The sequence below is a fragment of the Lissotriton vulgaris genome, chromosome 6 (assembly GCF_964263255.1).
Source record: "Lissotriton vulgaris chromosome 6, aLisVul1.2, whole genome shotgun sequence".
Classification (NCBI taxonomy): Eukaryota; Metazoa; Chordata; class Amphibia; order Caudata; family Salamandridae; genus Lissotriton; species Lissotriton vulgaris.
In genome coordinates this window covers 1,294,379,339-1,294,401,122 of record NC_141694.1, presented here as the reverse complement: position 1 = coordinate 1,294,401,122, position 21,784 = coordinate 1,294,379,339, and the positions used below count along the sequence as shown (strand labels likewise).

General features: G+C 42.2%; 1 protein-coding gene across 1 annotated transcript in view; it reads right to left on the bottom strand.

The window, feature by feature from the left end:
• Positions 1-21,784, bottom strand: part of ENPP1 (ectonucleotide pyrophosphatase/phosphodiesterase 1) — a 612,613-nt gene that overhangs the window by 280,666 nt on the left and 310,163 nt on the right. The window contains exon 12 of the mRNA XM_086927432.1: positions 2,784-2,892. Within this exon, the coding sequence (XP_086783558.1) occupies positions 2,784-2,892 (109 nt within the window). The remainder of the gene's footprint in view (positions 1-2,783; positions 2,893-21,784) is intronic.

Genomic DNA, 21,784 nt, shown 5'->3' with positions numbered 1-21,784 from the left:
CCCGGTACTGAGGTTGTAAAGCTCCGCTTATCAAGGCTCTGTTAAGTGTAGTTATAATATACTTTTTTCTTACTTAATCCGTCAACCGCACTTCTTCCTGTAGCAGTACATAACCTCCTTTTACAGTATCACTCCTCATAATGTACAACTTTATCTGGCGTGGCAGCACATAATCCTTTATGTATGGCTTGACCAGCAGGTTCTCGACCATCAAGGTGTAAGTTTTTTGCAATGCTTCCATTGTCTTCCTTTGCTTTACAGCAGCTGGTGTTGCACTTTGACTCTATTTAAATGAAGCGTTGATTCCGATCTTCAACAGCGAGACACGTGGCACACATAAGTAGTTTGCTTGGACCATGGCAAACTCTCTGGGAGAGCACAGTTATTCTTCAGGTTACTTATATCCCATCTGGTCACCTTTTGAAGCATCTTCCCAGTCTGGGTACCCTCCAATGACTAGGTCACACACAGAGCTCAGTATTATATGTCTTTATCCTGCTACGTGTAACTGCAAACCCAACAATCTAAAACAAGCTTTCATGGCATTGTGCTCAGACACCTACATTACAGTTCTAAGGAGTCTGTTAGGAGCCAAAAGGGTTGTTATGAAAAAATACTGAAAGACACTGCATGGGTTATCTTTGTGGGAAATAACTAAATAGCTCTCAGGGTAAAGCCTAATCATCCCAAGCAGTTTTGCCAGTGTCCCACAGAAGATAGGCTAAACTCTTTCATTAGTTGTAGCTACGTCAAAAAAGATTATTGCAGCTGAATTGTTCAAGACCTAGAGAAGTCTTCCCTAATTATCCAAAATTGATTAACCCAAAGACAACTTGACTCATAAGAGCCCGATGTACAAAAAAATGGTTCCAAAGAACTGGGAGCTAACTGAGACCAGTATTTTTGACACCAGTAAAGAATTTTATGGTCTGACCACTAACTCAATTCATTAAATCCTGAGGAATTATGGGTGGGAATCTGACCTATCTCATTAATAATAACGAGGTAGGTCACAAATTGCTATTCACTGTGATTTGAGGCAATCACAGGGATGAGACCAGGGTCGGCTTTAAGGAGGTACGACTGGTGCCGTTGCACCTGGTGCTAAGCTGGGGGGTGCTGTATTTAGAAGTATCGTACAGGATTAAAAACACCTGCTGCAGAGTTCCTTATGTGTCCAGCAGTTTTCAGGCAACAATAAAAGTATCAAGATAACTCTGGTGATTAATGATCCTGCTGGACAGAGATCAGATTTGTCTAGTGGCAATTTTGACTCAAAGTAGTGCAGGGACTAATATCCCTGTTACAAAGAACATGTGCAATGCAGATCAGAGAACTGTATTTTATGTGGATAGCTCAGTGGGTTACTGCTTTTGTCACAGAGATCCCCTTATGTCAATTTATAAGTTACAATCCTAATATAGTACAGTGACTGCGAACTGCCTTCAAAGAGCTGGTTGCAAACTGGATGATATAGGGTAGAACATTAAGTTTTTTGCCTCCGGTCTTCATTATCCTAAAGTTCCTTAAAAAGGTTTGTTTGCATAGAAATACATGCTTATTAGTAAAATCAACCCCAAACAGGTTTTAAATCCTGAGTTTGTGCTTCTCCAGACCATTCACTCTTAAAATATACTAGCTACTATAATGCATGATATGACTCCGAAACCTTGTAATTCTCGTGGTCTTGGAACATTTCTGATAGACAAACAAACATTTGATTCAGTGTCTCTGCATAATGTGTATGATGTAAAGGGATCTGTCACCCTACACTGGTATGAGTAGCACTGTAAAAACAAATTAAAGGAATATGAGAGGCGCTATGGAGAGATGAGGGGCACTGTTGGAGAATGGTAGTGAGGGAATCAATGGAGAAGGAAGTCACGGGGGAGAAGTGGGGGCGAGCAAAAAAAAGATTGTTGCACTAGGTACCACCAGCACCTGGATGATCGCCTTAGTTCTAGGCTCAGCAGACCACCGTGTTTGTGACCACTTTTTAATAAGGTATACTTTTCTTTAAAGCGCAGCCCGTTTTATTTAAAGGAAATGTGGATGCTATTAAAACTATTTGACTTTTTTTCTAAAGTTTGTTTGAGAGTGGTTACTGGTCCCCTATTCACATTGAAAATATTGCAGACTCCAATGTTTTGCAACCGGATTTCAATTGCAAAACCCTGTGCATATCTTACCGACTTTATACTTGGAGGGAAGCCTACAACACTCCCTTTCCAAGTACCAATTCAGCGGAGGTCATAATCTCATTTTAGCAGATGGTAAAAGTTTGCCGATTACTAAAAGTGGATAAGTCCACACAAAAAAAACATTTTAGTGATCAAACACCAAAGCAGTGTTTGCGACAGTTAAAATGCTTAGTAAATCAGGCCCTTATTCATTGTGCCGAAGAAGCAAAGATTTAACATTTATCAACTAAAGACAATGCACAGATTATCCATAAAACAAATATAACAGCTAGGTCCACTATTTTGAAAATGCATCCAAACCATAATGACCAAAAACACAAACTGCTCAATCGAAGAACACTATGTGAGCCTGTGATGCGATTACAAGAGGCAAACAGCTTGCAAATCTTGGCTGCAGCTCGACCAGCTCTCTAGAGCGATAAAGCTAGGGGCAAGCGAAAAAGGTTATTCTGTGATTTACAAATTATAAAACAATTGAGGACTGCAATTCATAAGAAACAAGAAAAATAAGACGGTCAAAGGCATGATCATTTGATTAATTTAAAAACGAAAAACCTTAAAAATAAAAGGTAACATGATTACCATGATCTGCTAAAAGGAGGAGGTTCAGACACTTGTGCAAGCCCATTTGTTTAACACCGTTCAGGAGCATTCCAACGATGCTGTCCACCCTCATCAGGGCGCGAACTACCTGGAAACGAGGAAACATGTTACTGTGCTCTTTGTAGTAACACAAGTTTACATCAACATTAAACTTAAGTGCCCACTTCACAAAGCTAATGAATCATGCATCCAGACAGCTAAATGTATCATACGAATTTACGCGCATTTGAACTTTGTGAATTGTCAAATATTGTCCACTATTCCTTGAATGTCACAAAATACTATTTACGTACATTGATGACTTGAGCCTTATGTCCTCAGTCATCATGTGCATAATAACCACAATCATACATTGCCGAACCTATATTTAGTTCATGTGAATATAAGTGATGCTATTTTCTATAAACAATGATTTATGTCAGTGAAAACGCATTGCATACACAGTTTCCCCCATTCTAAGGAACACCCTGTACAAATTGGGAGTTTGCAAGCAAAACAGAACTAACTCTATAGCTGTATGTTTTGGTCACACTGAATTCTCAGTGTGTAAAGTCTACACCTCCATGTGTGGGTTGTAAATCAATCTCGTTTATCAATGATGAAGTTATGGATGAAAATGCGAGCATCAGGTTTTGGACTTGTATGAAAACGTTTTATTAAAATATGTGAATCGAAGAAAATGGAGTGATGTGGTTTTCCCAGCATTAGCTGAGGAGTCAAGCTCCCTGGGGCGATGTAATGCACACATTTACACCTATCTTAGAAGCATTTGGAGTCAGTTATATATCTAAAGAGTTTTCGATGCTGTAAAAAGCTGGGATGAGGTCACGTTAAAAAGAACAGATGAACATGAGCATATGAACAAAGTTTCTACGAAAGTAGCAGTTTAAAAAAAAGTCTAGCTTAACTTCCATGGGTGTTGGCATTTCGAACCAGATGCGGGGAATTCCATTTTACTTGCTAACTACTGTTAACCAGACATAGCCCTTATTTACAATTTGAATGGATTTAAAGCACTAGGCCCTTCTGCAGTTCAGAGGGAGGAGATATTCGTTTGGGTGGAAATGTGCATTTTCAGCTACTGCACCATCACACAATATTTGTTCAGATCATTTATTACAACACAGATTCTTTCCAATGCCTTCAGGTGTTCTGTCACAAAGTGTAGTAACTAAAGTGGAGGTGCTGCTCAACAGCATACAACGACTAATACTGTCAGAGCCTTATGATGACCGGTGCTTCTATATGCCTCATTAAAACACGTAGGTAGTGAGAAGCTTAATTATTGTTGACAGCAAAGTTCCCAGTAATGTCCTCTCTAAGAAACCTTTTCCCTAAGACTTGGCTTCCTCTGGCTTCTCTTGAATCCCTATTGGACGCGTCAGTATGCATTCTGAATGCTTTAACAGCAGTTTGTCAAGTGAAGAGTATAACTCTGTCCAGCTCAGCTGAGCATTCAACTTCAAAATAGATCGCTTGTTAGGACTCGCCTAGAGGCAGCTACCATGATACAAGAAGGCAACTATGTTAAGCAGTGGACAGGCTCTAAGCCAAGTGTAAGTTTCTGGTATGGTCTACAAGAAGTCTTTTGCAAACAGACAATTAAAAGCTGATGGTCCTTGGTTTGATCAGTTTTGGACCTGGGTACTAGGCTCAGCCTCACATATGGTGTACCAGTTTTATCGAGAGGAGTGGGAAAGCTAAATGGTAGGAATTTTATGGATCTCTGCAGATTCCAAAACTTTACTTCAGAAATGTTAGGAAACTGTGAAATTGTAACCAACATTTGAAGTTTACAGTGCATTATGGGTAAGAAAACGTAGTGGGATCCGTTCATGCCACAGCATCATGTGCTCTTAAGGTTGTTTAGTTTTCAGAAATGTCTGGTCTCAGCAGGTTTGTCCATGTGGTGCCCGAACCAGGGACCAAAATCCACCAAAGGGGGTTTATTTTGCTCGGGAAAATTGCTGTTTCCACCTTGGATTTTGGGGCCTTTCCTGTGGCGGCCACTTGGCCTGGCCACACAAGTGGGGTATTGCATTTATCTCAAATTAATTGGCATTACTTTGCTAATCGAGCTTGTGTATAATACAATGTACGTCATATTTAAAGACAGTCCCATTGGGACTTGCTACGACAGTGGGTGGGATGTGACATTGTTTAGCCCTGCAGTCATGGGAATTTTAACAATATGTAGTTGGGGCTAGAAATCCCTGTAGAGTTTTTGAAAGTTTATGCTAAAGCAAAATACTCAGCCTTCTCTAAACAATATCACAAGTACGTGTCGTGTGCAGAGCAGGAAAGCAAAAATAGCGTATAAGCTTCTAATAAACCCATGCTAACTTAACAGGCTGTGAGTGCAACGCTCAGCCCCACAGCACCCTTTCTTGATCAAAGCACGTGATATAAACGTGGGCAAAACAGGAACGCACAGTCCAAGCCTAATAAGCAGAGTCAAGTTCACATTTCCCAAAAATGTGCTCTTTCATAGAAAACAGTAACTAAATAATAAAGAATACGTAGAAAAATCAAACAGTCTTAATCCAACAACGTGTAAGCACAGTATGTAGCAACAGCCTCCAAGAGGAAGTCATTGTTCTCATCGGAAAACATTTCAGCCATCCAATTCAATAGTGAGAATGAACATACATGTTTCTCAACAACCGGAGCCTCTATCACCATCGGAGGAAAACTCGGGTCATCTTCAATGTAACTGCGTGCCAAGAACTCAAGCGCCGCTGCAAAAACATTCCAACGTCCCATTATTCCATGTGTCGCTGCTAAGGCCATAATTCCGCCGCCAGAACAGAACAAGTCATGAACCACTAAGGGGCTCATCAACTGGTCATAATCCACGTTGGGAGACACCGTACTACAGAGACACAAATCCAGGGCCCAGTCGAAATCGCAGCTCATGCAATGGAACACAGGTTAAACGCATGTGAAAAAGGAAAATCGAAATGATAATCCATAAGCTACACTCAACTTTGCAAAAGGCAGCGCTCCATAGTAACTAAGCATTTGGTTGCGGAGCAGCAACAGCCGGGACATATTATCGTCTGCTGCAGGATGTGCATCCATATTTATGTAAACAAATTAATAAAAGTACACCGGCAACTAATGAGAGTATTAAGCGCAATCGACCAAAGATGCAGGAAAAAATCGAATGAAAAAATCCCCAAAAGACACCAAATATACTTTCTACAGTCACAAGGCCACTGCTTCTAACTTTAAACAAGCATTTGCAATGCAATAGGTCTCGCAGCATTAAAGTTTGAGTTACTGGCATTATAAATGACAATTCTTTGCATTTTTTTTTTTTATTTGCAATTGGTATATAAACATTTTATGTGAATGGTTAGCTGTTGCTTATGCTAAGCAAAGTTGTCAGTAATATAGAGTGCTAGTCTTGCTTGTTAAAAGCATGCTGATTCAAAGCGCTCTGATACCTGCGGGTAAAGTTTGCACTACATAAAAGTAAAAACTAATAAATAAATAAAAAAAAGCCTACCTGTACCACGTCTGTTCTTATTCTGCGATGCCCCATATCTTTGGGTCCCTGTACTTATTAACTACACCCAGATGTGTGAAACCTCCATGGCAGGAACAACGTGTTGCAGGGCAGACACGGGCAACGTAGCCACTGTCCTGTGGCTGCACCGCGAGGTAACTGTGTAGGGGCAGGAAGGCAGGCAGTTGGTAGTGCTGTGCCATAGCAGTGTAGTTCTCTGTGTATGCTGGGCATGGGGGTTGCTATTGGATGACAAGAAGTTGTGAGGAGGTGCCGGTTCGGTATGCCTGCTTGCTGATCTTGGGCAGACGACAGGTAAAACAAGTTTGAGCTATCGACATTACAAATAATAATGTCTTTTGTTTTCGTTTATTTAAAAAAACCTAAATAAAAGGCGTTGTTATTTACAATGCCAATGGCTGAAACTCTTGTAACTGCGAGACCTATTGCATTGCAAATACATCACTATTCAACATTACAATAGTAAGACCTTTATAAAAAAAAAATAACAAGAAATTCACATTAACAACCAAAGTTGACCGGCAGTTAAGGCTGCAACACACAATCTAAAAAGATGCGAACTTAACAATTTAATTAAGTACTACATTAATTCCCACAACAGCAACACACACATTTCACACACACACACACACAAGAACACATCAAATATCGTTTGTTGTCAGGAACCAAATCACAACCGTTTGTTCAGTGACACAAATCTCCCCCCCTACATCCAAACTAATTTGGCGCTGTTCTTCTTTTCCTACCTTAAAAAGGATGTATTCCTGGCCTTACTAAAGAGGGAGGGCGCTGCCTTTCTCGTCCCATCCTGGACATACATTTAATCCTGTCCCCGCCGGAAGTACATTTCGGAAAAAGGGCAGTTTGTAAATACCGGCTAAGAAAGTTTGTGGACGTGCCTAAGCTCAAATGGTACCTAAGGTCTGCAATGGCTACTACTACCTTCTTGAAGGTCATTCATACACCCGAAAATCTTTGTGGGAGCAAAACATTTAGGAGGGAAAAATACAACAGTTGTGTATTCGTAAAGTAGTTTTTCTCTCGTAAAAAAATTCCATATGTGTACTTACACCTAGTTCACATGCACAAATAGCTCAGAGACGTGCAAAAATACTGTGGCTCTTCAGTGTACAGGTTGTAAGTCCAGGGACGCCATACAGCACGTTTCAAACACACACTTTTCCATGTCACCTCTTGTTCTTATATTTACCCAGAATGTCACCTCAGATACCCCAGTAATGGGTTGATTCTCTTCCAAGGATACAAGATGGACAGTCTGGGACGCTAGGCCAAGGTCCATGAGACAGACATGCTGGGGAACCCCCAACCGATCTGTCCAATGCATCAGCCTGGATGTTTAAAAATGCTGTCTCTGTCCCTTGGCCTAACACTCTGTTAGCATAGACAAAGTTTATGCCGCCACAAGTGTTTACAATCTTCATGTACACCTTCCACTATCTTTCACTGGCTTCCTTCATTTTGCTTACGTGAACCAATAAAATGACGGCAATCCTTGAAAGCAGGTTTATATTCAGTGCAACGTCGTCATAGTAACGCAACAGATCAACTAACAAGACGTGCGCGCGCACTCATAAAAACGAAACCTATTGTGGGGGCGGGACTTCCGTCTTCTGCGCAAAGCCTGTACCCACGGAGTGCCTGGCCCGAGGAGCAGTGGTGACGCGGGGCTCCCATGCCCGAGGGAGAGCCCCGCGGAGACTGCAGAAGTCCGGAGTGGCAGTAAGTGGGCCTTAGTTGTAGGGGGGGTGGCAGGGGGGTGTCGGTGCGCTCGTGTGTGTATGTGTGCCCACGTGTGTGTGTGTGTGTGTGTATGTGTGCGACGGCGGGGGAGTATCTCTGTATGTGTGTGTGCGTGTATGTGCGCTCGTGTGTGTCTCTGTGTGCGGTGGGGGGAGTCTCTGTATGTGTGCATGCGTGTATGTGCGCTCGTGCGTCTCTGTGTATGCGCATGCATAAGCAGGGGGAGGTGTGCCTGTGTATGTTTGCGCTTCCCAGGAGACAGGAGATGGCCACAGCGAGCGCGTTCGCATGGCCCGCTCCGATCCCAGGCGCGTGGCCAGCTCTTGTCTCTTGGGAAGCTGAGCCGCTGACAATAGGTCTCTGGGGAGACCGCGCTTTCGCGCGGTAAACGCCACGAGACCTAAAAAGTAAGGTAACCCCGTAGTCAAGGACACATTAAAGATACTCTAAATTAACTACCCAAAATTCAAGAGCACATCTGTATTTAATAAATCATGCACTTCTGTGCGGAAGTTTGCTACATAAAGCACAAATGTTTCTGTACCAGATATAAGAGCGACCTCTTTTTGAGACAATAGCGCTCTTATACGACTCATTTGTTTGACTCTGCTTTCAAATCGACTGCCAGATGGAAACATCCAGCTTCCCATGCAGAGGAGTTAACACAACTTTTTTTTAATCAAATCACACGCTCAGTTACCGTAATCATGTAAGCGATGCTTGCTAACATTGCACAACAATATATTTTATCTTTATTGACCTTTTGTGTACCGGCTAGTCTTTTAAAAAATCTGCACACATATTACATGCTGTTTGTTATTACGCATGTAACTTAATTTGAGCACCATCGGGCCGAGCTTTTTCCTACCTGAATCGATAGGAGGGGAAGCAGGTTTTTAGCGTTACATTTGTCAGGGCAGCAAGCTGTGTTTGGCTCAACGTTTCTTCCTGTCCGCCTCGTTCCGACAGGGTAACTAGCACGGTTGTGCGGAGGGCGGGCAGGTGAGAGCCAAGCACTTCCGGAACTTCCGGCAACCACTGTAGCGGGTAGCGCTCTAGTGGTTTTCTTCTGGGGCTATTTAGCCCTCGCACCCTACCAAGCGCGCAGCGATTGCGCGCAGCCGAAGACACGCCGAAGAGCAGCCAAAGAGCTGCCCGTCTGCGTCCGTCCGCGACAGGACCGGACCAGGTGCCATGTGCTCCACACGCTTGATTTGCTCCACTACGGAGAATTCCACAATCAGGTACTCTGCCCAAAATCTATTAAAACTCAGACAACCCTCATTGCCTGACTGTATTAGTGAAAATTGGCCATGTCCGGAGGGCCCTTTTTCTTGCCTTAATTGTCATTTTCAAGCATCCTATTTCAACTCCACTAGTAAGGCCAATACTGCAACAAACGTACCAACAAAAGGGTTAAAATGTTTTCTTTTAAATGTTCGCTCTATGCCCAAGCACCAACTACAAATATGGGACTTACTACAAACATCACAACCCGATTTGGGTTTTTTCACAGAGACCTGGCTCAAACCCCACACAACACCTGCCATAGCCTTAGGAGTTCCTCAAGGGTATAAATTCTTACACATGGATAGTCCAGATAAAGTAGGCGGTGGAATAGCCATTCTACATAAAGATATTTTGAAAGTTACTGGCTTAGAACAAAAATGTAGCCCACATATGGAAATAGTTGTCTTCAGAGTAATTACTGCCACTAGAGCATCCTGGAAGGGAGCGCTAGTTTATCGCCCACCAAGACCTAGCTCAGGCTTCACTCTTTCTCTTCTGGAGCTCCTAGCTCCTCACCTTAGAGCTAATGAAGATTTCTTGCTCCTTGGTGATTTTAACATTCACACTGATATCCCAGAGCTTCCTGAAACTAAGTCCTTACTCGCTGACCTGTCCGCTCTAGGTCTAGAGTTGTAGAACAATGGACCTACACATAAGGGAGGCCACTCCCTAGACCTGCTTTTCTCTAACTGCACCAAAATTCAGTACCAAGCCACCGTCCAGCTAGATTGGTCAGATCATTTCTTGCTGGACTTCTGTCTATCCGAAGTGGAAAAACGCCCTAAAAAGAACATTCCACCAGTATGGCGTCGACAGTGGCACAGGGTAACGGTAGAGGAATTACAAAGGGTCTGGGAAAAACCTAACCTTACAGCAATAGATGATGTGGAGGGTGCCCTAGCTAAATTCAATGAATCCATAATCGTAGCAATAGATACATTAGCCCCCCTGAAGCTGCATAAACAATTCCCTGCAAGCAAACAAGAAAAATGGTACACCGAGGCACTGAGAGTAGAGAAGCAGAGTTGCAGAAGGATAGAAAAAAAATGGAGGAAAGCACGCACAGAAGAAAATAGTAGAGCACATCGTGAAGCTCAGTCCAATTATTACAAGAACATAAAGTTGGCGCGGAAGAGCAGTATCATCCAGCAACTCGCAGAGGCGGGTAATTCCTCTAAGGAACAATACAAAATACTACAAGTATTTGTAAAACCAACAGCCTGTGACAGCCCAGACGACTTTTCCCAATCCCTATGTGACGACATTTCTCTGTTCTTTGAGAATAAAATCAACTCGATATACGAGAAAATTCTGAAGGCTTCCAGCCATCAAAGTAGTATTAGTGCTCCCTTTCCTCCATCTACACAAAGAAATCAAGGAAATGCCTCCTTGAGAGCCTTTCCACCAGTCGGTGAATCAGACCTTCCCTTCCCTATTAGCCACATAAAGTCAGGATCCCCCGATGACTTCCTACCAGCTAAAATGATGGCCCCCCCTGAGTACTCTTCTTGGACCACATATCCAAGATTTAATAAATCACTCTCTCAGGGAAGGACACGTGCCTGGGGAGTGGAAAAAAGCGGTGGTGAACCCTATCCGGAAGAATGCAGCAATTCCCTGGACGGACCTCTCTAACCTCCGACCCATCTCCCTCCTTCCATACCTTAGCAAAATGACCGAGACAGCGGAGGGCCTGGACCACTCTCAATTCGGATTTAGGCCCAATCCCAGCACCGAGTCGGCCCTCATATCAGTGACCGATAAAATCTGGATGTCACTGGATGGGGGGGGGGGGGGGGGGAGAGGAACAACGATTCTGGTGCTGTTAGATTTATCCGCTGCCTTCGACACGGTGTCGCATGAAATACTTCTCGGTCGCTTGAGGGAGGTGGGCATAGGAGGTACAGCTCTGTCCTGGTTGGAAAGCTTTCTTTCAGGTCGTCTACAAGGAGTCAAGTTGGGCTCTCATAATTCCATCTTAAGGGAGCTCACCAAGGGAGTGCCACAGGGCTCATGCCTAAGCCCCACGCTTTTTAACGTGTACGTGGCCCCCTTGGTGGACATTGTAAGAAAATACGGGTTCACCCCGGTGTCGTACGCTGACGACACCCAACTCCTATTCCCCTTCCAGACCCTCACGCCCGCAATTCAAAAATCTTTTGCAGATGGGATGAGAGCAGTGTCAGACTGGATAGCCTCCAGTGCAACGTATCCAAGACGGAAGTCATGTTGTTCGGTGGCTCTACTCTCCTCTGGTCTCCAGAATGGTGGCCCTTGGAGTTGGGACCGGTCCCTAGTCCGAAACAAGTGGTTAAAAATCTTGGTGTACGTCTGGATCAAGCACTTCTATTTAAAGAACACATCAACCATGTCACAAGAGCATGCTTCCGCGTTATCGGGCTGCTACGGCGTGTCTTTCCATTCTTGCCCGATAACAATAGGAAAACACTAGTCCAGACATTAGTAATCAGTAGGATGGACTACTGCAATGGCCTGCTTATTGCAGCCAACGAGGAACAAATAAAAAAATTGCAAGTGGTCCAAAATACTGCGGCGAGGCTGGTCCTTAATGCCCAACCCAGAACCCCCTCCCGTCCTCTTTTTCACCAGCTTCATTGGCTGCCAATAAGGCAACGCATAGAATTCAAGACATGTTGTACAATACATAAATGTCTGTTTGGCACAGGACCCAAATACCTGAAAGAAAAGTTTGTATCATACACCCCTGGACGCACTCTACGCTCCAGTAGTCACCAGTTACTCCAGGTCCCAAGGTTTAGAAGAACCAGACAAGGAGGTCGCGCCCTCTCCTATAAAGGACCAGTTCTTTGGAATTCTCTCCCCCCCCATGTTGAAGCAAATTACCAATCTAGAATCCTTTAGGAAAAATCTTAAAACCTATCTATTCACCCAGTTTTGAGAATCATTTTGTCATCAGCACATGATCATGTTTTGAGTCAATCAAATAGGAGCACAAGCGCGGAGATATCCCTCCGGGGATCGAATCAGGCGCTATATAAGTATATAAATAAATAAATAAACAATCTCCATTATTTCAAAGTAAATAACTCCTGGTTCCAGTACACTGAACGTTGGTATGATAGCAGGTGTCGGACTACCTTTCAAAACTCAGTCCAAATCAGGCGCATCTTGTATACAAGAGCCATGCAATTGTATGTATCTACAAATTAAGGAGTGATCTGGTACTATTGTGCAATCCTCTCCATTCACATGCAATTCTTTTCCCTCCCTCAGGCACCTATATGTAAATGGTAATAACCAAGCTTCATGGACATAAGCGCTGCCAAAACATCCATATCTGCCTATAGCATAGTATTTCATGCAAACTCAAACTTAATCAGGTTACAAAATAACGTTATTATACTGTGGATAAGCCACACACCTGAATTGGATCTCCAATGAGTGACCACTTCTAACCATTCTCATATTGCCCCCTGTGCTCTGATTGGACAGTGAGAGAGTGATCGCACCATAGTTTATACTGCTAATCATTCTCAGCATACACTACGAATACGCTTCGAGGTTAAGGGTCGCATCAAAGCCTCCGTGTGACGTCATGTACGGCACCCCGTACAAAAAAGACGCGAATGTTTTTAATTGATTAAAAAACTTATATTCATGTATTTAATGAATATACTAACAGAAGACTTTATCTAGGATAATTATGGAATATTTTTTTTTAAGTTTTAAAAATCCTATATTACTTCTATATTGTATGAGTGCAGCTGCGTGGCCCTCCGCCTGGTACCCTAGACTCCACCACGCCCAGACCCGGTTCATAAGCACGCGTGATCGTCACCACAAAACCATTAGCACGCATATCGCTTTTCCACACATGCTTTTACAACTAGTATGCATTTACCACACATGATAAATGCATAATCTTAATAATGTTTTTTTGTTGACCAACATGTGTTGTAATGCCTGTGCCTTACGTCCTTCAAATTAGTTTCTAGGTATACGTGTGACCAACTCTGTTAAGATCGGAGGCCAAGGACAAACACGTGGTATCTGTGGCACCAAATCTCATCGATCACAGAGAAAATATACGCAGGGTAAAATGAAAGTAACAGGTATATACAAATAACGAAGGAAAACTACTAAAAAGGCGGTTGGACGGAGTATGTAATCAACGTTTGGCACCTCGACACTACATTTCAAATAAATATACATACAATATGTTTATTGATATATTACAAAAGTATAGCACCGGATAACACACATGACCCCGGAAAACAAAGTGTCAAATTTAATACCTAAAATCAGGAGAGGTTTGCTTGGCGAACTTGAAGAAAAATAAAAAAAAGCGCACTTGCAAACAAGGCTGCGCATGCGTAGACAGTACAACTGATGCAGCAAAAAAAAAAACAGAAAGTTTTACTTACTGTCATAGAAATATAGCTCTAAATATTGCCCCCGTAATTGGCCCCCTGGGACCTAATAAACAAAACGGACTTCTAGTTTATTTTACCTTTTCCACTGCGTACAAGTACTGCATGAGTACCCCGCCATTTTTTATTTTGTTTTAAATAAAAATTGAGCCTAAAGATCCATGTACCACCCCCCCTTACCAAGACTATAGGGTCAGAATGTTTCTACCCTGCCCACTTTCCTTATATCTCAACTTTGTTTTACTGTTTTCTTGTGACTCGGCTCTCGCGACAAACAAGATGGCTGCCAACATTTCCTGTTTTGGAGTATTGACAACCAATCAGCATGCAGCACTTGCTTGTAATTGAATGTCTTTCCAAACGCGTACGCCTCGATTTTCCTTAAAAAAAATAAAAATAAAAAATAGAGCCTAAACATTCATGTACAACCCCCTGAGCAAGCCTAGAGCGTCAGAATGTTTCTAGCCGACCCCCTTCCCTTATTTCTCAACTTTGATTTACTGTTTTCTGGTGACTCGGTTCTAGCAAGGCACAAGATGGCTGCCAGCCCTTCCTGGTTTCGAGTGTTGACAGACAGTTCACAGCCAATCAGCATGCAATTGAACAGATTTTCGTACGCGCGCTGAACTCTGTCTCTAGATATCGCTATGCTTTTACTTGCAATTTTCTCAGAAACTACTGAACGGATTTACACCATTTAACAAAAAGCACAATCTGCGAACAGAACTCTACCTCTATGCCAGATTTTCGTGCAATTCCGTTCAGCCTTTTGGGCTGTAGCCCTGGCTAAAGGTCCCTATGGAAAATTGCATGGGGAAAACATGTTTTGGGACCCCCCTTTTTTCCCGGCCCCTGCTTGACGAATAACCCCCAAACTTACAGGGAAGGAGTGGAACCGAGCAGACCATTTTCTTGGAGAAATTCACGAAGATTCGTCCACCGGCGCAAAAGTTGTTCCAAATAGAATGTTGTGGATTTCCTCATCAGTGATGTCATTTGAGATGTCATCAGTGATGTGATGAGTGATGTCACTGACCATGTCATGAGTGATGTAATATGTGACGTCATCAGCAGTGCATTGCGGGCGCGCGAGTTATAGTTAGCTGAACTAACTATAACAGGGGAATTTCAATGGTTTTGTATGAGAGAAATGTCCAGCTAACTATAACATAGCTGAAACCTATGTTATATATATATATATATATATATATATATATATATATATATATATATATATATATATATATATATATATATATATATATATATATATATATATATATATATATACATATATATATAGGTAGTTATTGTTATGATCTATTATCAATAGGTAATCAACATTCTATATTTGGAATAACTTTGGCGCCGGTTGACAAATCTTCGCTAAATTTTCAAAACTCGTGGGGAGCTCCGGTTCGCTCCTATCCTGAAAGTCTCGGGGTGATTTGTCAAGTGGGAGCTGAGAAAGGGGGGTCCCAAAACGTGTTCTCCCCATGCAATTTTCCATAGGAACCTTTAGTCGCAGCTACAGCCCAAACTGCTGAACAGAATTACACCAAATTTGGCAAAGAGGTAGGTCTTGGTTCAGACTTGTGCCTTTTGGTTAAATGGTGTAAATCCGTTCAGTAGTTGCTGAGAAAATCAAAAGTAAAATCCCATATATATATATATATATGGCCGCTGTGGATCCACGCACCCTATGCGCACCCTGACCGCACCCTTCCGATCACGAGCTGCATGCTAATTGGCTGTCAACTGGCTGTCGACACTCCAAACCAGGAAGTGTTAGCAGCTATTTTGTACCTCGGTAGAAGCGAGGCTGAAGAAATCAGTAGAACAAGTGTGCCAAATGTATAAAGGTGCAGGGTAGAAATACCCTGACCCTCTAGACCTGCTTAGGGGGTCCCACAAGGACCCCCAAGGTCCCAATATTTTTTTTTAAACGGCAGAATCCGCGCAGGGTGTATGGATCTAGCCGTAAACAAAGAACATTAAACAAAGCGCAGGCTCCCGCGCTTCTCTAATAATTAGCCCACGGGAGGCCAAATCCCGGGGTCAAAAATATTACATTTGATGGGGGGCCCCAGAGAGGCCCCCCAGCCATGGGGACCGCCACCCGCCGGGGCTATAAAATAAATGGGTGGGGGCTCAAAGGCCATGCCCCAGAAAAATACATAGGGTGGCTCAAAGGCCGCCCAAGCCCCGGGGACCGCTACCCCCGGGGCTTAAAAAAAGATTGGTAAAGGGGATCAAAGGCCCCCCAAAGTCCAAGGGTCCACCACCACCCGGGGCTTTGTATATTGTGGGAGGGGGGTGCGTGGCCCCCTCTTGGAGCAGTTGAGGGCTCTGGGGACCGCCACCCCCCAGGGCCAGCTCCTGCAGTGTCTCGGGGTGCCCAGCCCTGGGACACTGCTGTTTACTATGGCAGGGCAGGAGCCTCACGGCTCCCGCCCTACCATAGCAAACTTGGTTTGTATTTTGAAAGAGAGAGCAGGGAAACCTGCTCTCTCTTTCAAAATGGAAACCATATTGTTTTTATACACGGGGAGCTGCATGTTAGCAGCTCCCCATGTGGAAAAGCAATGCCGGCTCCCGAAGGACGCGTGGAGACGGCTGGGACTGTGGGGGCATTGGGGCTCCACCCACGGCCCCCAACATTGTATATAGGCCCTGGGGGATGGGGTCCCAGGGGAGAATAGATATTAGTGATAAGTCCACATTTTTTTTTTCACGGTCAAATTAGAAGTCGCACACCCAGGCTGGTGCTCAGCGTGGCCCCCTGGTGTGCAGGCACTTGGTGCACGACTCCTACATGTTGGGTGCATGACTCCAAGCAAAAAAAGTAATTTTTTTCAGATATACATCAAGCTTATGTGTTTAGATCTCTGATGGCTCTAAAAAGAGCAGTTATGTTTATTGAGAGAATTTGGTACCTATGAGTAAGTACCTATACAGAGTCTAAAGTTGATGAGGAAGACTCGGTTACCCTCATCTGTAAAATGTACACTATCTCTCCTATAGATACCATCTATATTGAAACGCAGATTGTTGTGGTAAATGGACCCCATCCTATAATCTTGGAGAAAAGCAGAAACAGCTTTTCTCCAAGATGTTTCCTAGCTTTCTCAATCTGTGGACAAAATTGATTGGAAAAGTTCCATTTCTGTCTTTGGCATATGTTAGAATAGACAAAGGCAGTTTGGGGGAAAAGTGACATAAATTCTCCAAAGGTGTCCTTCATAAGCATTTCCAGACCTACCCCAGTCAAAGTGCCTATGTCATTGCCACCACAGTGCACAATTATGAGGTCAGGGTGTTGGAGATGCAAAAAAGATTTAACCAATGGCATCAATTGGTGCCACTTTAATCCTCTCTGTCCAATCCATTTAATGTCTACATTTGGCAAAGCTAGGTCCTTGTCAATGCCTCTGTTTTCTGCATACCTTTGGCTATAGAAAACATAGCTGTGTCCCACAATCCGCACTCTAAGCATCTTGAAGGGAGGTCTGGATGCACTCGGAAGGTGTCTGTATGTGAAAGGTGAGTTTGAGAACTAAGAGTTTTCTAAAATGGTGGATAAGATGCAGTTTTCAAAAAAGAAAAGAAATGATTGGCTGTTTGAGAACATTCTAGACTGAAAAGTAGGGTGCATGTTTCTGTTTTTTAAAAGCATGATTTTTATTCGGTATCAAAAACTGTTTGAACAGAACATTACATAGGATAAGGTGATATTTTGAAAAGTCAAGCACACTTGCTGTTTGGATTAGCAACATTGTGTGCTGAACTTGTGACCTGTGTGCTCAGTTTAGTGTTCCATGAACTGTTACTATGGTAACAGGCAGTAAGCAGATTGGGGGTAGGGTTCAAACTTATGTCAATTGGAAAGGGTTGAAATGTGTAACCAATAGAAATGTGTGTTAGCTTTTGAATTAATAAGGGAAGTAATGTGTTTTTATATTTACATGTATATGTGTGCAGAATGAGAGGGAAAGTTTGCAATTTTTTGGTTTTGCTAAGAACAGTGCAGTACAGATATTCTGTATAAGAAAATCTGGTGTGTGACTGACATACTTCTTAATCTACAAATCAATTTGAAAGGTGAGTTATTAATTTGTGAGGGGTTGTATGTGGTGCCTACTGCTAAAGTCCAGGGAGTAGTCTTGCTTGTCTAGAATCATATTGTGAGTCGGTCTGCATTTGGGCAACCATTGTGAGGAAGCATTTGCTAACTTCATGCGTTTGCTGACAGATAACTGCTTTAAAACCGGTCATGTTGTCAAGTTTTAGTAGTATTAGAAGCAAATCATTGGTTATGCAATTGCAAAATGTGTCAGGCTTTCATAGTAGAGTGCAGTACTGAAATATGTGGAATGTGTGCAGTCACCTTACCTCTTCCAGACTAGTAAATGTGCTTTGGTAAAGTCCAAGGGATAGTGTTACTTGTCTAGAATCACCCTGTGACTCTGTGTGCATTTGGGGAACCATTTTGAGAGAAGCATTTGGGTACTTCATGTCTATGCAGACACATACCTGCTTTAAAACCTGTCATGTTGTCAAGTTTTACTATTATTAGAAGCACAGTCATTACTTATGCATTTGCAAAATGAGTCAGGCTTTTACACTAGAGTGCAGTTCTGAAATATGTAGAATGTGTGCAGTCACCTTACCCCTTCAGACTAGTGAATAATATTGCTTGTCCAGAATCACACTGTAAGTCTGTGTGCATTTGGGCAACCATTGTGAGATAAGCATTTGGTAACTTCATTTCTCCTTGTACTACTCTAATTATTCAGTCAGTATTCAAGTACTCATGCAGCGATTCAGGGCTTAGCACATGGACTGCTACAAACTCGTATGCACCTTGCATGTAGTCCTCTGATCACGTACACACTTGTGTTTCAGGCCTACAGTTCCCCAGTCAGTATCCATACACTTTTGCAAGCACCTTGCTACTACTCTTGCACTCCTCTAGTGACCCTTTCAGGACCATGTACTAATCAATTCAATGCAGTAAAATAAAACCAAGTATAAACTCATCCACTCCCTCTCCTTGGAGTACTCTAATCATTCAATCAGTACCTAAGTACTCATGCAGTGATGCAGGCCCTTAGCACATGGACTGGTACAAACTCCTATGCAGTATGCATGTAGTCTTCTAACAACCTACACACTGGTGTTTCAGGCCTACAATTCCCCAGTCAGTATCCATACACTGCTGCAAACACCCTGCGACTCTCCTTGTGCTCCTCTAGTAACTCTTTCAGCACCATGTACTAATCCATTCACTGCAGTAAAACACAACCAATTATAAATTATCCCAATGTCTCTCCTTGTAGTACTCTAATCATTCAGTCAGTACCCAAGTACTCATGCTGCGAGCCAGGCCTTAGAACATGGACTGCTTCAAACACTTGTGTTTCATGCCTACAATGCCCCAGTCAGTATACCTACACTCCAGCAAACACCGGGTCACTGCTCTTGCAATCCTAGTGACCTATTCAGTAAAATCTACTAATCCATTCACTATGCCAAAAGTGAACAATTTATAAATTCACCGAGGCACTCTCTTTGAAGTACCCTAATCATTGAGTCAGTACCCATGTACACATGCGGTAATCCAGGTCTTACAACATGGAGTACTACAATCATCTGCGCAATGTGCATGCAGTCATTTAGAAAAACCAAAGGAAATGATGGACGGAGCGTTGACAATACAAACATTCACCCCAGTCAATTGATCTGGGTTTAATCCATCACGTTCTTTAGCCCACTCTGCCATCCCAGTTCAGACATGGCCATATGCAAATCAGTCTGACCCTGTGCATCATGGGAACAGTCCAGCCCAAACTGCCAAGCCATGCCTTCCCTGGACCGGAAACAAGCTTACGAGGGCCGGTTTCAGGTATTCCAGCCGTCTTCAGCCCGGCTTGCTTGAATCATGCAGTCTTTTAAATCACCTATACACTTATTTTACAGATGTTAATTTAACCAGGCAGTATCCATATACTCCAGGAAACACCCTGTCACTGCTCTTGCAATCCAGTAGTGACCTATTCAGTAGCATCTACTAATCCATTCACTGTGCCAAAACTAAACCACTTATAAATTCACCCAGCCACTGACCTTGTAGTACTCTAATTATTGTTTTGGTACCGAAGTACTCATACAGTTAGCTAGGCCTTAACACATACTTGTACAAACTCCTGTCCACTATTCGTGTAGTCATCCAACCACCTACATACTTGTTTTTTACATCTTTAATTACTCAGGCAGTACCTATACACTCCTGAAAACACACTGTCACTCCCTATGCACTGTTCCAGTCAGCCACCCAGCATCATGTAGTAATCCAAACACTGCACCAAAACCCAAACATTTATACATTCATTCAAGCATTCTCCTTGCAAGGCTGTAATCATTCAGTCAGTGCCTAAGTACTCATATAATGTCCCAGGGCTTAACACAAACGCTGGTACAAACCCTTGTCCATTACACATGCAGACCTGTAATCACTTATACAGTTATGTATACACCTTGAATTACATTTCAATTAGTGATGACAAAAGAAAGTGGTTAAATGGTTTTTATATAAAATGTGTTTGTATAGTAATAGAAAAGTATAAGTTATCATGCCTGAACAATCAAGAAAGAGAAAAGGACAGCAAAAGGACAATTATTTGAAGAAAATTCAACAACCAGTATTCGATGACCAACATCATGTGGGTAAAAAGAAAAAGTCTTCCGGTAAGACAACAAAGGAATTCATTAAAAAACTTTCAAAGCTTAGAAACAGTGTGCAAAATGTGCAAATTACTGAGAATGGTTCGACCAGAAACAAGAAGATCAATAACAGGAAAGAAAAAAAGAAAATTTATATTCATTAGATTCGATGTATGGTAAAAGAAGGCAAAATCAGTATAAAGAAATCCGTAAAAACTTTTTTTTATTTTCAAGTGGTTTTTAACTTGCTCAAAGATGTGAAAAATATAGAAAAAGAGCACTATTTTATAAAAAGAAGCATATTGAATCCATTGTTCAAAAGGCTATTGAAGTAAAAAGGAATCTATTCATTTTAGTTTTAAACAGAATTCGATCGCTACGTAAACCAATCCATTTAATGAAGGCAAAAAGTAGGAGGAAAAGAGTAATTAACAGAACTAACTGTTGTGATTATTTTTGGGTAAATGGAAACACAGTTCAAGTTCAGAGCCTTTCTTTAATGAAGAGTGTTATTTTCAGACCAATAATTTATTGCATGCAGTTGATACCAGTGGTCAAGCTTATGAGATTAGAAACGGTTGTTTTGGATTTCCACATCCTGTAATATCCAAAAGGAAGAGTAAACAGTTTTATGTCAGCTATGAGACATACCATCACTAGAAAGTCTCCAAAAAATACCTACAATTTGAGAAGATGTGAGGAATCAAAATACATAAATGATTATAATCCGGTTATTCTCTCTATGTGGAATGCTAACATGGATATTCTGTACATAGTGGATAATTCCTTTGCTGTTGTTCGGTACGTAACATCCTACATCACAAAATCAGAAAAGACGGAATTGAAAGAAATGTGGGAAGAGATTTTTCACAAGACGAGTCTAAGTAAGAAATTATACAGTTTCAGTTTGAAGATGTTATCCCATCGAGAAATTGGAGCGTATGAATGCTCAGATCGGTTATCATCTGCAAGTTTATACTCCAAATCTATAAGAATCATTTGGGTGAGTCTAGGTCTTGCTGCAACGCGAAAATCAGTACTGAAATCTGTACAAGAAATAGAATATTTAGTTGAAAAAGATCCGGAAAGTACAGATATTGTGAAAACAAATATGTTGGACACATATTATCCAAATAGAAGTCATCATCTTGAGAACATATGTCTCTATGAAGTGCTGCAAAACTACACTTTTAAACGGAATACTATAGAAAACATCAATGATGGAAAATATGCAGAGATTGGTTCGAAAGGATTTTTGGTGA